General features: G+C 33.1%; 1 protein-coding gene across 1 annotated transcript in view; it reads right to left on the minus strand.

Moving 5' to 3' along the window:
• The window catches only part of LOC137924467 (uncharacterized), a 48,456-nt gene that overhangs the window by 5,140 nt on the left and 29,649 nt on the right, over window positions 1-13,667 (minus strand). The window contains exon 3 of the mRNA XM_068767853.1: window positions 6,665-6,804. Coding sequence (XP_068623954.1) covers window positions 6,665-6,804 — 140 coding nt within the window. The remainder of the gene's footprint in view (window positions 1-6,664; window positions 6,805-13,667) is intronic.

Consider the following 13,667-nt stretch of genomic DNA (forward strand, 5'->3'; position numbering starts at 1 on the left):
GTCTTGGGCTTCATTTTTGCATATAATTCTGCCATCATTACCATCATTATCATTCCAGTCTTTTTTTTGGCCCCCGCTATTGGGAGCCTCTCGTACCCCCTATCTTGTGAGAGACAGGGACTATTCAACATTATTTAATATTTTCACATTTTTTTTTATTTTCATTGTCGTCTTTCATACATCGTATGATCTTTCGTTCTTTTCTTATATTCCGGTATCATTCCAGTCTGAAATGTTGTCTTTCACTTCAGGCCTCTTTGGCAAGTTCACGACCCAACGAACTATGTTAAGAAAAAAGAAAAAAATGCCATGCTCGGGATATATTTATGAAATCGCGTCAAGAATAAGGAAATCCGTAGATGACCGAAAGTTATCGACATAGCACCGCAAAGTGACAGTAGGCATATCATGTGCAGAACAGATTACTGCTGGAATCTTGTGGTTCTCGAGTGAAGACATCTTTGATCCCACCATCTCCGATTATCAATAGAACCAGTAGAAATCGGTCTATTATCAGACTTACACTGTGGAAATCTACCTGAGCAGAGATGAGGAAGTAGTCGCACGAACCGTTATGTTAGACTGGACATTATTAGGACATCAAAAAAAAAAACCAGAACATAATTTGTGTTCTGTAAAGGATGTTCTTTTCCTTGATGTGTCTCTACAACACTTTGTCATTGAATCACCATTCAGATCAAAAATTTATATGATCTGTTCTATCTATTCTAACATTATATTCCTTATTTTTTTAGTACCTTCACAGATCACTACTTTCAAGAAGCAGTCTCAAAGAGTTTGGTTTTCGATTGCATGTAAATTGCTATCTAAGATACAATTTGATAGGATCAATGATATGCTCTCCGAAGAAATTATATATTAACATATCTATTAATAAGGTCGACCCACTACTTATCTTATACGGTAGATTTCCCTTGGATGCGTACTATATGTATATGTACGTATAAGCCTGCTTTCTTATTTTCCTTATATTATAACCCAGGTCTTTTCTGGGTCAGAGTTAATAGGTACCTACTAAATCTGGGTGTTTTGTCTTCAATATAGTCGCTTTTCATCAGGCATATTGGTGGTTAAAGGCATACAAGAGAGCTTTAGAAGTGGACAGAGACCATTTTTAAAGAGTCACAAAATAAAAACATGAAATAATTTACATAAAAAAGAAAAGTAGGCCTTTTGAGGAACAGAATTAGATTCATAACAATCATTTTTATAATTCTAGCTTAAATTATTTCAACTAAGCACGCGCCTTTTTAATATATAAGTAAATATTGATATAAAATATATATATCTAACAATGAAGCAACATGATATTATAAGATTACACAGCAACACGCTATTTGTTCAAGTGACATTTTAAAATAACCATTTTATTTGTGAATGCGAAGTAATATTTACTTAATGTAAATATAAATTGTTAACAGTCTGAGATTTAACCTTTAACTGTGGACGCGCGGTCTCACAGACCGCTTGCAGTTTGTAATTTTCGTGTTTACCCCTTTCTCATTGCTCCCCGCGTTTAATGCTCTCAGTAGCTTTAGTTTTAGCGCCGAAACGTATATTGAGATAATAGGTTGTGTCGGCGGCCACAAATTAGCTGAGTTATTTTACTTCATACTTTCACCGCGGTCTGTCGGACCGCACGTCCACGTTTCCTGCGTAAATAATATAAACGGTGATTTCGTTTAATTTGATTGTTTTATGGTTTTTTTATTCAAAATGTCAATGAAAATTGAAAGAGAAGATGGTCTTTGCTCATTTTATATCGCATTCTTAACTTGTGCGGTATAAATGCTCATGTACTACACAATGAGCATCAGAGCGAAAAAATTAAAACAGGAGTATTCCTAAAAAAATAGCACGATCTTTAGTGATGATCTTCCGCATATGCAAAGACGAGCAATAGAACCAAATATACCAAACGAATTGAAAATGTCAATCAAATCGTCGAAAAAAAAAAAAGCGAGTTTTAGGGGCAGATATGCTCCAAAATGATCCCCCTAGCCAGGAGAGTGATTCATTAAAACGAAAAACATGTCGTCTTTGTCCAACAAAACCAAAGAGAAAGTCCAATTACACTTGTATAAGTTGTAGGCAGGTTATATGTTTACAGTGTTCCAAACCCTTGGGCAAGGACTGCCAATAATTTTAAACAGTTGGACCAATGTCAAAAATTTTGTACTTTAATTTGAGAAGACTTATTCGTTTTTATATTAGGTTAAACCTTAGATTTTTAGTTTTGATTGTTATTTTTTCTAAAAAGTTAAATTCACTCGAGTTTTTCGTCCTACAATTGATCTCTAGTAAATGTCTGCCAAAAAGTGCCTTTAATTGTTGGTATGCTTTATTTTATTTACAAATAAAGAAAGATTGATCAAAAGCCTCGAAATTATTTAATTTTAATATACCTAAAAAACAATAAATACAAAAGTGTACAAATAAAATTAATATTTACGTAATATTTGGACTTCAGAACATAGCGGTCCGAGAGACCGCGCATCCATGGTAGTGTGACAAAAAAATGACGTCCATAGTTAAAGGTTAATAAAGATTTGTTTACACTGCGGCATCTTTTTGAATTTAAAATTTGTTGCAATAGATAATAAGATAAAACGATCATCATTTTAACAATAGTTCGTCCACTGCTGAACATAGCTTCCTATATATATTTGCAATAAGACTTCCGATGACTTTAACAAGGTCAACTGTCCACTGTATTCGCGTCTCACGCTGCATACTGTGGTACAGAACCTTAAGGCTTTAGCGGCTATCTCTTACCTCGCTAATTAAGACAATACATACGACATATGATACATTCATATGAGATATTAGAATTAAAAAAAAATCAAATTAAAACGAGATACATCTCTAATTGAAGTCAGGTAGAGTTTAGCACTTGTTCGTATGATAAATATCTCATATTTGAGAAGAACAGGCGAGAAAATTAGGCAGAACTATACATATATATTTTTAATAGAATTATATATTATATATTGGAGGCGAAAACATTCTTAAGGTTCTATAACGTTATATTTTCTGTAACGATCCTAGTGCGCCGGTTAGGTTGCACGATCATTGACATATGATTTTTAATATTCGTTTTTTCAAGTATTTTGTTATTTTTTTATATATTGCTTCCTTGAGGAGTTTTCTAGAATGTTCTCTTTAGCACTAAGAATTATCGAGACATTAATAGATAATAGTGATTTATAAAATTTGAGCTTCTTACAAGTGAATGTATTGCATATAATAAGGGATTCCCAAAATAATTTAAAAAGGGAATAGGTAACAGTGAAATGACGTCAAAAACAAGATGGCGTCGATCATAATTGGCGGGAAACGTTACGTAACATCACAAAGCAAGTACAAACAAATTGGTTAGACAGGCAATTAAACAATTAGCATTAGAGTCACTTCCAGTAACTGCAATTAGCTTTGTTGATGATCACTGTAATTGACGGTGTAAATGAATGCGAACTTATCCGTACATCCTCGAAATTGTGTGGTCACTTATTTGCTCTCAGAGACTCTTATTCAAAATTTCTAAAAACATCGTTAGGAATCCTGAAGATATCTTTATCTGTTTGTAATCCTAGAACGATTTCGTAGATCTGTTAGCATCAGCTGCCACAGTTTAGCATCTAAAAGCATTAAAGTCTAAACCTTTGACATTATATGTTGAAAAGTAATCACATGTCATCAATTAGTGCTATATTGCTTGCCTACTGCATTCAACTTACCAATCTTCTTTGCTTTGTATCGGTAACCTTCTTTTATCTACAAATCTCTTCACTTCTATTTGATTCCAGACCAACGGAATACGCAAAGGATAAACATTTATGTACTAAGGTGTATCTAATTATATCGAACTAGGAAAAAGGTACACCGAGCTTTTGTTTATTTATAGAAACAATTTTATGTTCATCGATTTTTTATTATATTTCTTACTATTGTCATATAGATGGACCTGGTTACCAAGTTTAAACTGACCATATTTTACCATAATGTGTTTTGTATATAGACGATTCGGAAAATTCCATCATCCTACGGATATCAACGGATTCACGACACAGTTGAAATCCTTTTTACCAGTGTTTAGCTTTTTGCTTCTATTTTTATAAAGGTAACAGAGAAGGAATGGAACAAGCTACCCGTGTCTTTGTTTCCGGCCAGCTATAATCTGGTAGTCTACAAGACAAGAATGAATAGGTTTCTTCTAGACAAATATACACCAATACTTCGGTTTGCGTCGTTTTGTTTTGCGGTTTTTTTACGAAGTTGCGTCGCTGGTTAATTAGTACTAATTTTTGCTGTGCGTCGTTAGATTTTCGAGGTTGCGTTGTTTTGGGGTCGGGTATTTAATCTTTTTAAAATATTCTTTTTTAAAAAAGATGGCAACACTTTCGTTTCTATTTGCGCCATGCCATCGAAACTCGGGGATTCCCTTTCTAGCTGAAAATCAATGCAATTTTAATACATTTTTATTTTCACTCTATATTGCTAATTTTGGGAGTTCAGTTTCAATTACATAGTGTGTTGTGCTTTTTTAAAAGAGAATAAAAATTTATATAATTTATAACGTTTTGTTTCTGGTTACAAAAAAGGTATTTATTTTTCCAATTTATTTATCGCCAGAGTTATATTATATTTGTTTTTTAAATGTTTACTTTGTTCAATTTTCTTTTTAAAATGTAATATTTTCGTAACCCTGAAACCTATGTTCGATCTTTACATAGCTTGCTATAGAAAATCTGAATTCACTTTGCGGCGTTTTAATTTGCGTCGTGTTTTTTTGGAACGTAACTACGACGCAAAGTGAGGTACTGGTGTATATCATCGTAGACTACGTCATAACCAAAATCGGGTAAGAATGCAAATATTGTAAAGAAATATTATAAATAAAGAGAACGTAGACTAGAATTAAGAATGTAGATGAGGAAAGAGAGTCGACAGGTGAAGAATGAAAGATTTTTTGAAGAATGTGAGAAAAAGAAAGGAATAATTTGTGAGGAGAGAAAGAAAGAGCAATAAAACTAAAAAATTAAAAATTATTTACATCCACGTTGTAACGTCCATGTCTCCAAATGCTTTGCCTATAGAGGATAAAAAACAATTCCGAGCATAGGCCTCTTTATGGTTCATAATCAATAATATAAATTAAATATGGTATATCCAGTGCAGATAAATAAGCACCATAAATCCTTCCTTATGCGTCTAATTATATATCATATAGCGTACTTATTCATGATATCATAATAAAGTGCAAGATTCAATCTCTGAGCTCCACGCTCAATCAGGGACGACCTAATTAGGGCAACTAGCTGGAAGTGGCCTTAATGATTGTATGCAATAAACAGGACATTTCGAGTGACATTTTGCAACGATGGTACTTTGTACCTCTCTTGTCCTGTTAAGATATTTGTCATCTTCTTCTTTTCAGGAAGAACTATATTTTTAACGTATGACATTGACAGGATGTTTTACAGTCATCACCATCATCTCATCATCAATACATCTGGATATAGGGGTCATCCAGAGATTTTTAATAGGACAGTTTGGAATTAGTCTGCGTCCAATGTCTATCTTAACAAAGTCGTCTTGTCGGACTTTCCTCGCTGTTTTTGCCGATTCCTCGTCACTACTCCAGAACCTTATCAGTTACTTTTGTTCTTCTAAGGATCTGTTCATTGTCGATTAAATCTTCTAGAGAAATTTTAGCCTATGTCTCACCGTGTATCGTTAAGCGACTTAAAGTAATTTAGACAATACGAAATATAAATGTTCTGTGATTTTAAATTTAAAAATTGCTAAATTATCTTCACTTAACCCAGATGCTTGTACAATGTTCTAATGTTCTGCACTATCTATGTAGGTATTAGATTGACTGGAAATATATATGTATATTGAAAATTTTATGAATGAATATTGTCGAACAAAAACGTTCATACAAGAGACGTAGTTATTGCTATGGATATAGATATCATATTCCTATATATACTCGTATGTGACCCTAAAGGCACGATGACTTTAAATTATTTTCTGTTTAATTTTAAATAACACTTAACACGTACAACGTAACATACAAAACAGTATTTTGATTTTAATTGAGTATTTTTAAGCACACATCCTTGAAAATTGCGCGCCGGAGGAAACATTTTCAAATTGAGAACATTTTTGTGTCTAAATTCGTACGCCATTTTGATCTGATCTGATCATTCTGGAATGTTGTATATAGTAAATTTTTAATCTTGTATCACCTATAGAGAAACACATAACAGAACCATTATTAATACGACTGTTTTTAATATAATTTTAATATATGTTGGTGTACCTAAATAAATAAATAAATCTTTGATTCATCGACTCAGTGCTGCAATGTTTAATATTGCAAATTATTAGTAGTACGTACATATATAGAAATATAAAAGTAATTGCGAAAATAAAAATGATGTATGTAATTAAATAGCTGTTCCTCTATTGAAGTGTTATATATATATATATAGCTTTTGTCGTCTGGCGTTGTTGGAGTTGTCAAGTTGAGGGATGTAGTTATACAGTACCTCTGAGTCTAACAAATTATCCTTTTCTGGCATTCTTCTCATAAGGTTCAAGTGGTAACTGTAAATATCCTAAAGTCATAACTTACCTCCCTCTGTATCCAGGTCTCGGGCCACCACCAATGCAGCTTCCTTTCGATCTCAACTGACACGTTCTTGTACGGCAACAACACGCCGAAGTTCTGTCTGAATATCGGCCTCCAAGACTCGAAGTCGATGATTCCGATACCTGCAAAGTATATCATCATCATTTTAACCCTAAGACGTTCACTACTGGACATAGGCTTCCCACACAGATTTTCAATACCCACGAACGAAATTATTTTTAAGGCTTTCTTCCGCGTTCGACTACCAACTTATCTGATGGTAAGCTACCTTGTGGTTGAAGAATCTCCTCATTCCTTATTGATCTCGAAGGGAAATCTAGAGCTTTGCTCTCTTCTATGCGTCCGATGGAAAATGAGTATTATAATAAGGAATATATTATCAATATTAGTAAATATTAGGGGTACCGGAAAGTAATATCGTTACTGTCGACATGTTTTACACGAAAAACCGATTGATTTTTACCGCTCCGACATGGATAATTTGTATACTAGATGACAAAAGGTTGTTGATAACAAGGGTGAATATATTGTTGATTAAAAATAAAAACTTGTTAAAAATGTATTCGTGTGAATTTAACTTAAGAAAGCGACATTACTTTCATGTGCCTCTAATAGAAAAATAATATTAAATCGATTAAATTTTAGCAATAAACAATGTAGATAAATAATATGGGAGTAATAATTAGGTGCTAAAGTAAAAGCAGAAATGATGATAAATGTAACCAATATTAAAGATATCTGTCATTTCGCGGCAGAGTATTACAGGTAATTTAAAAAAAGAATAAAGAAGTGAGTCACAACGTTTCTGTATCATAGGTTTTGACTGGTAGCAAACATTGGTTTTAGATTCGTCCCGGCAATGAGGGATATTTCATACGTTGTTTCTTAGTTTTGCGAACTTTACCCAGCCAAGTTGGATTTTCTAGTTTTACTATCTACCTCAGATACACAAACGAGTACATATATTCAAAAATTGAATCTGCCGTATTAGGGTGGATATAACATAAGCGTTTGATATGGTATAGTAACATTTGAAAGTCAATTATTAATATATGTCAAATCAAAATAAAATCTCGAAGACTTTTCGAACTGATCGAGCCATCTCCATTCCTTTATCGGACTACTAGGCGCAGGCAAAGGTTTCATCCATACGTTGTTGACATAAAAAGTCGAACTAAACGGTTTGACAGCTCGTTTTTGGTGAGAGTCGCCAAGATTTGGAACGACCTTCCTGGATCTATTTTTCCTAATGAGTTGAACTCAAAAACCTCGAAGAGTTGTGAACAGGTTTCCTTTGGAAGGGCATGTACCACCTTCGTCTTCATCTAAACTTTCCATCAGGTGAAATGGAAGACAAACGCCTATTCCATTACAACTATACAAAAAAAAAAGAGAAATTCTTCATTAATAAATTAGTTAAATTTCTAAGTATAGTTGCGTCTACTATTTGTTCGGTTGTAATTTTTGTAAGTACAATGGTTGCTTCTGAACATTGTCCTATTTATATAGGTAAAGTCAATGATCAGTGTATCTTGCGGCTATGTTTAATAATTAAAAATATATTTGCACAGCTTAATATATTTAGACATATATCAGATACAGTTGTTGTATATAAGAAAGTTGTTTACACTTTATTGCGATGTTATAAAAAATCATATCTCTGATTCATGATAAGCGAAGATGTGTGCAATTGTTTTGTTTAACATATATCTTAGAACATACACCGATAAGAGGATTTAGTTTTAAATTAATTAATATGAATATATAATAAGAGGTGAAGGTGATGATAGGCCGTAATTATCTGCACTATCATTATTGTTAGCATAGAAGGTTGAAGTGATGTATACTTAAATTATATATATATGTACTATAGTAGATACAGGAGCACATCACTGGCCTACCTTTCGGTGACCTCTCGTGTTCCTTTGTCATTTATAAGCAAGAACATTCCACAATATGTTTTTCAAAAATTTTTATTGTTATATCAACGTTCCACTTTTGTTCTTGTTCAGATCATTCATTCATTCTTCTATTGTCCTTTTCATTCTCTTTCGTTCCTTTCCATACCTTGTCACCTATCATACATCGCCTCTTTTCCTCTCCAAAATTTTAATTTTTGATCTTTATTTTACAAATACTATATATTATGATTAATATTAAGTTTACGCTTCCATATTAATAACAGACTGACAATAAGTAGATAATAAGAGAAGTCAAGACTAAATTAATTCTGTGAAACAAAAGACGACGGCCGTATAGATAGATTGTCAAGTGGCGACCACGGTCCGGCAGACGCAGTGTCGGTAAGAAAAGTAAAGTCGGACTAAAATCCATTAGAACGAGTATCTAAATTATAGTTTTGTAACGACTGCAGAGGTTTTATATTGCAGCTGGATTGCAAGAAATGTCAATGTCATTTTTAAACATTCAAAAATTTAAATTATTCCATACTAGAATATTGTTGAAGACTATAAAAGCCGATACTGGGGGCATTCTAAGTCAGTCTACATCCTGAAGAGATGTGAACAACAAGAAGACTCATAATAGAAGAAGAGAACGGTAGGGTGTTACTGTGGACAGAATCGCTGCCTGTTTCGTTTCCCCTACTCTAGAAAATTAAAAGGCATATTTTTGTTAGTCTGCGTTTCCCTATGGCCAATCTACGGTTGTGACAATAGCATTATTGTAACATATAAAAAAGGTTATATTTTTAAGTAAAAAAAATATAATACTAAAAGAAATTTAAAATTGATATCATTAAATCTAAATCGGAGTTTTTTATTTGACACCCCAAGTGAAAACATGTCTCGAAGTTTTCGTGCGATTTTTCAAAAATTACTTAGCAGTCGGTTGAAATATATTCACAATAAGTTCTAAAATGGATAAGCAAAGTATATTCAAATGATCCACAAAATTCAATCTTTGTTATTAAATTGGGATCAGCAGCCTTGAGATACATACTACATCGTTCACAAAGGATAACATAAACAGCATGACAGTCACAATGTGCGTTTGTTTACTCTGTGACACTGAACTCAGATCGTGACGAGATTTGTCTGATGTAAACAGATCTGATATGTTTATCTGTCGACCAGTTTCCAATGCACCAATTGACAAAGGAGATGTAGTTCATTGATACGACGTATAAACACATACAATGCATGTACTATCTATACTTGTAAATGATAATTTAATGGAATCAGGCGTTACCTCGGAAGTCCATTCTAAGTAAGAAAAGGACCAATATTTAGCCACTTCCGAACCGACTCTGTGTTTGGCACTAATCGGTGTAACATAACTCCTGAAGATGCCCCGTGGAGGGGTGAAACACGTGTTGAGTAATTTGGCGGTGGCGGTTGTGTGATTCGCATTGTTTGCCGCATACGCATTTATCAGCGGGCTGGCGGGCGGTGCACTTTGTTACACGACTACCACTGCATGCGCGGAAGTGGCTAAATATTGGTCCTTTTCTTACTTAGGATGGACTTCCGCAAGGTAACGCCTGATTCTGAAACCATTAGCTCTTCGCGATTTTTTTTTGCCAAAAACTCGACTGGTTTATTTCCGCAACCACCGTATTCGCCTGATTTGGCTCCGTTCGATTTCTGGATATTCAGCAAACTCAAAAAGCCCATACATTGACACCATTTTGATACGATTAATAAAATCTAAGGTCTTGAAGGATATACCGGATAAAGAATATTCCGACTTCAGCAATAGTGCGTTTTATCAGTCGTGGATTACTTTTAATGAATTGAAATTGATTAGGAAAAATAAATAAACAATTTACATTTTATAAACATTCACCACACATTTTGATCATAGTAAAATTTAAAAGTAATAATGTGTAGAGTTATAATATTTAAGTATATACATCTACCGCAATCTAAATGAAATAAATGAACGTCTATTGCTTGCACGTTAATGAGAGATGTCCACGCGTGGGCCGCGCTAATAACATGGTAATTAAACAGATGAATGAATCGATTGTATCCGTTCTTTCATTACGGGCCGGAATTATGTATTTAATATGATCAATGTATTGTAAGTAGACATACAAATGTAACTTAGAATTAAGTAGCAGGTTAGATTTTCAACTTCTAACTTCCTTGTCTTAATAGAAACATATGGAGAAAATCTTTGTCAAATAGAAGACGTACTACAGCTGACGATGATAATGGTGATGAAATTATAAACGATGAAGTAAATTGAGGTTTTTTTATTTTAAAAATACCTTGTTAGCCATCTTGTTTACCTTCTTTCACCCTTCCTCTCTCGACCTTCATATTTTCTATCATTCATCATACATTCAACATCCTTTGTCACACTTCATGTTACTCGGTTTTGTGATTCCGAAACGGTAAAGGTTATGTTAGGAAAAATGTACTACTTCAGAATGAAATATATAAAAGATATGTTGAATTCTATAAATACACGATCTGGGTTTTAAAGGTGTGATAAAATTATTAACTATTTTAATTTCGTCTTGTGCTGCTCGCATCCAACTCACTGCGACCTTATACCATTGGTTCATCTAGCCCAGAGTTCCCCAAACTTTTTTGTGTTGTAGACCCCCTGCCATGATTTTCCGTGTTGGGTAGACCCCCTACTTACCTGATATTGATTTCCTGTAAATTTCTAACTGTAGTGAAGTTTAATGTTAAAAACTTAAAGTAAAAACACATGTTAATTTATAAATTGATTAATTGAATATAAATTAAAACTCCTCAAAATAAAATTGTATCTGTTATGTAAAATATACGTAACATTAAATAAACATAAAAAAACTATAAATAAAATAACATAAGCAATAAGTCAATATTTTTAGCGAGAAGGATGAACCTGATGCTTTAATCATAAATAATCAACATTTGGCGTTAATTTTGTAAGGGTTAATCTTTTGTAAGGGTTAATCTCCTCGGCTAATGATGTCCAGTCTGTTTCTTTATATTATTATTTATAAATAATGTAAATGTTTTGATATTATAAAATAGTATGATGTAAATAAATAGGTACTATCAGAGTATGTATTGAGATCCAATATCGTGGACCCCCATTTTCATTTCATGGACCCCCAAATTAATTTTCGCTGACGTAGACCCCTTGCAGGTTGTCATAGACCCCTAGGGGTCGAAATAGACCCCTTTGTGAATCACTGATCTAGCCGCATATACCAGCAAGCTAGTGAATAATATAAATCTGACACTATCCAAACCTATTTCGACATGAATCGTTTGACCTCAAAACACGGTTGATACATCCTTTATGTTGATGTAATGTTAAAGCTGTTATCAGTTTCATAATTAGGCCATATGTTTCAACTGTTACAATAATTTTGCAAGTGTTACTGTGGTCCCAGGTTCGATATTTGATCTATATTTATAGTGAGAAGTAATTGCTAGTATATTTATGACAGGTTAAAAAATGTATGTTATTTCATATTTCGTAATAATAATTTTCTTATGAAACAGTTTTTAATATTAATTTTGACGATATTACTGTATACATCTAACTCTTTTTTTTATATGGTGTAAACTCTCTGTTTAGTTTTTATGAATAAAACATAACATACGATAGTCTAATGTATTTCGTATATATTGTGACGTATTTTTAACAATTTAATCATACGAGACTGATTCGTTTACACTTAAGTAATTTTCACAGGGCCGAATCGGACTGGTATGTGCAGCTGGGTACCAGGTCGCTTTCCCTACGCCCCCAGCACCACCCAAATCTGACCAGCTTCGTTGTCAGTGTCTTGAACATGAAAGTCAGTCGGAAGCCAACTTACTTTTTTATTTACTTTTTTTTCAAAAAGTGGTTCATATGTTATTTATTAATTGAGTACTATCTACATATAAGGTAATTATAATTAAAAAATAAGAAATAAAAAATATCACGCACCGGCGCGAGACCGGCACTGCGAAAGGAAATTTCTCTATCAGTGCCATGTCTTGCGTTATTAGGCACGTGACGGACCCTTTCTTGTACTCATATTGCAAACGCAATAAAAAAATTATAAATTTGACTAAAGACCAATTGTTTGTCAACAAAGTTAAACGTTCAAGCGCCGTGCAAACACGTTAGCATGTTACTTCGCGCGATGCCAGTACGAACTAGCTTATAAAAGTTATTCGGTGGACATTTCGCGCCGGCGCGAGATCGGCACCTCGCTGTAGGCCACTCGTCTCGCACCGGCGCGACACCGGCAGTTAAATTGTTAAACAATAGAGTTCTACATCTGTTACATTTTAAAACACTACGAGTCACGCGATTCACCAATAAGAATATATATACTTTTTTACATGAACTTTTTGTTCCAGCGCGAAGCAGAATCATACGCAAAAAATATAATTTGAGATATACGAAGTAATTAGTTTAATACTTCTTTTAGAACAGTCAGTAATAAGCGCGCATGCTTGTTATCGTTCCAAATTTAAATTTATATGTTTATATTTCGAACTTATAAATAAAATTTTGATTGAACATTTTTTTTGTTATAAAAGCGAAATGTCTACGGTTTATAAGTAATATTCTAATATGAATTATATTATTCCGTTTTCGTTTGCATGGATATTTGTGAATATATTTAGAATTTTTTTACAAATTTATAAATATAAAACATAAAAAAAAGTTTTTATTACTGACTTTTTTTCTTTTTTTTCGTATTATTTCTCTTTCGTATTATTTTTACTAAATTATCTCTATACCGATCAATTAATTTCCTGGTAATATACATCTTAGGCATTAAATTCGACGTTATACATAGTAATGTTTAAATAAAATAATTTGAGCAATAATTTTTTTATAAAAAGCATCAAAATACAAACCTTAAAATAAATACGGAAATAGGTTATTAAGAATAAAATTTATGAATATTTACTTAATATTTTTACACATTTGTAAGAAAAGGACCAATATTTAGCTACTTCCGCACATGCAGTGGTAGTCGTGCAATAAAGTGCACCGCCCGCCAGCCCGCTGA

This window comes from Battus philenor, unplaced genomic scaffold (genome assembly GCF_028537555.1).
Source record: "Battus philenor isolate CCGP_79_NKW_IND1 unplaced genomic scaffold, ilBatPhil1.0.hap1 SCAF_24, whole genome shotgun sequence".
Classification (NCBI taxonomy): Eukaryota; Metazoa; Arthropoda; class Insecta; order Lepidoptera; family Papilionidae; genus Battus; species Battus philenor.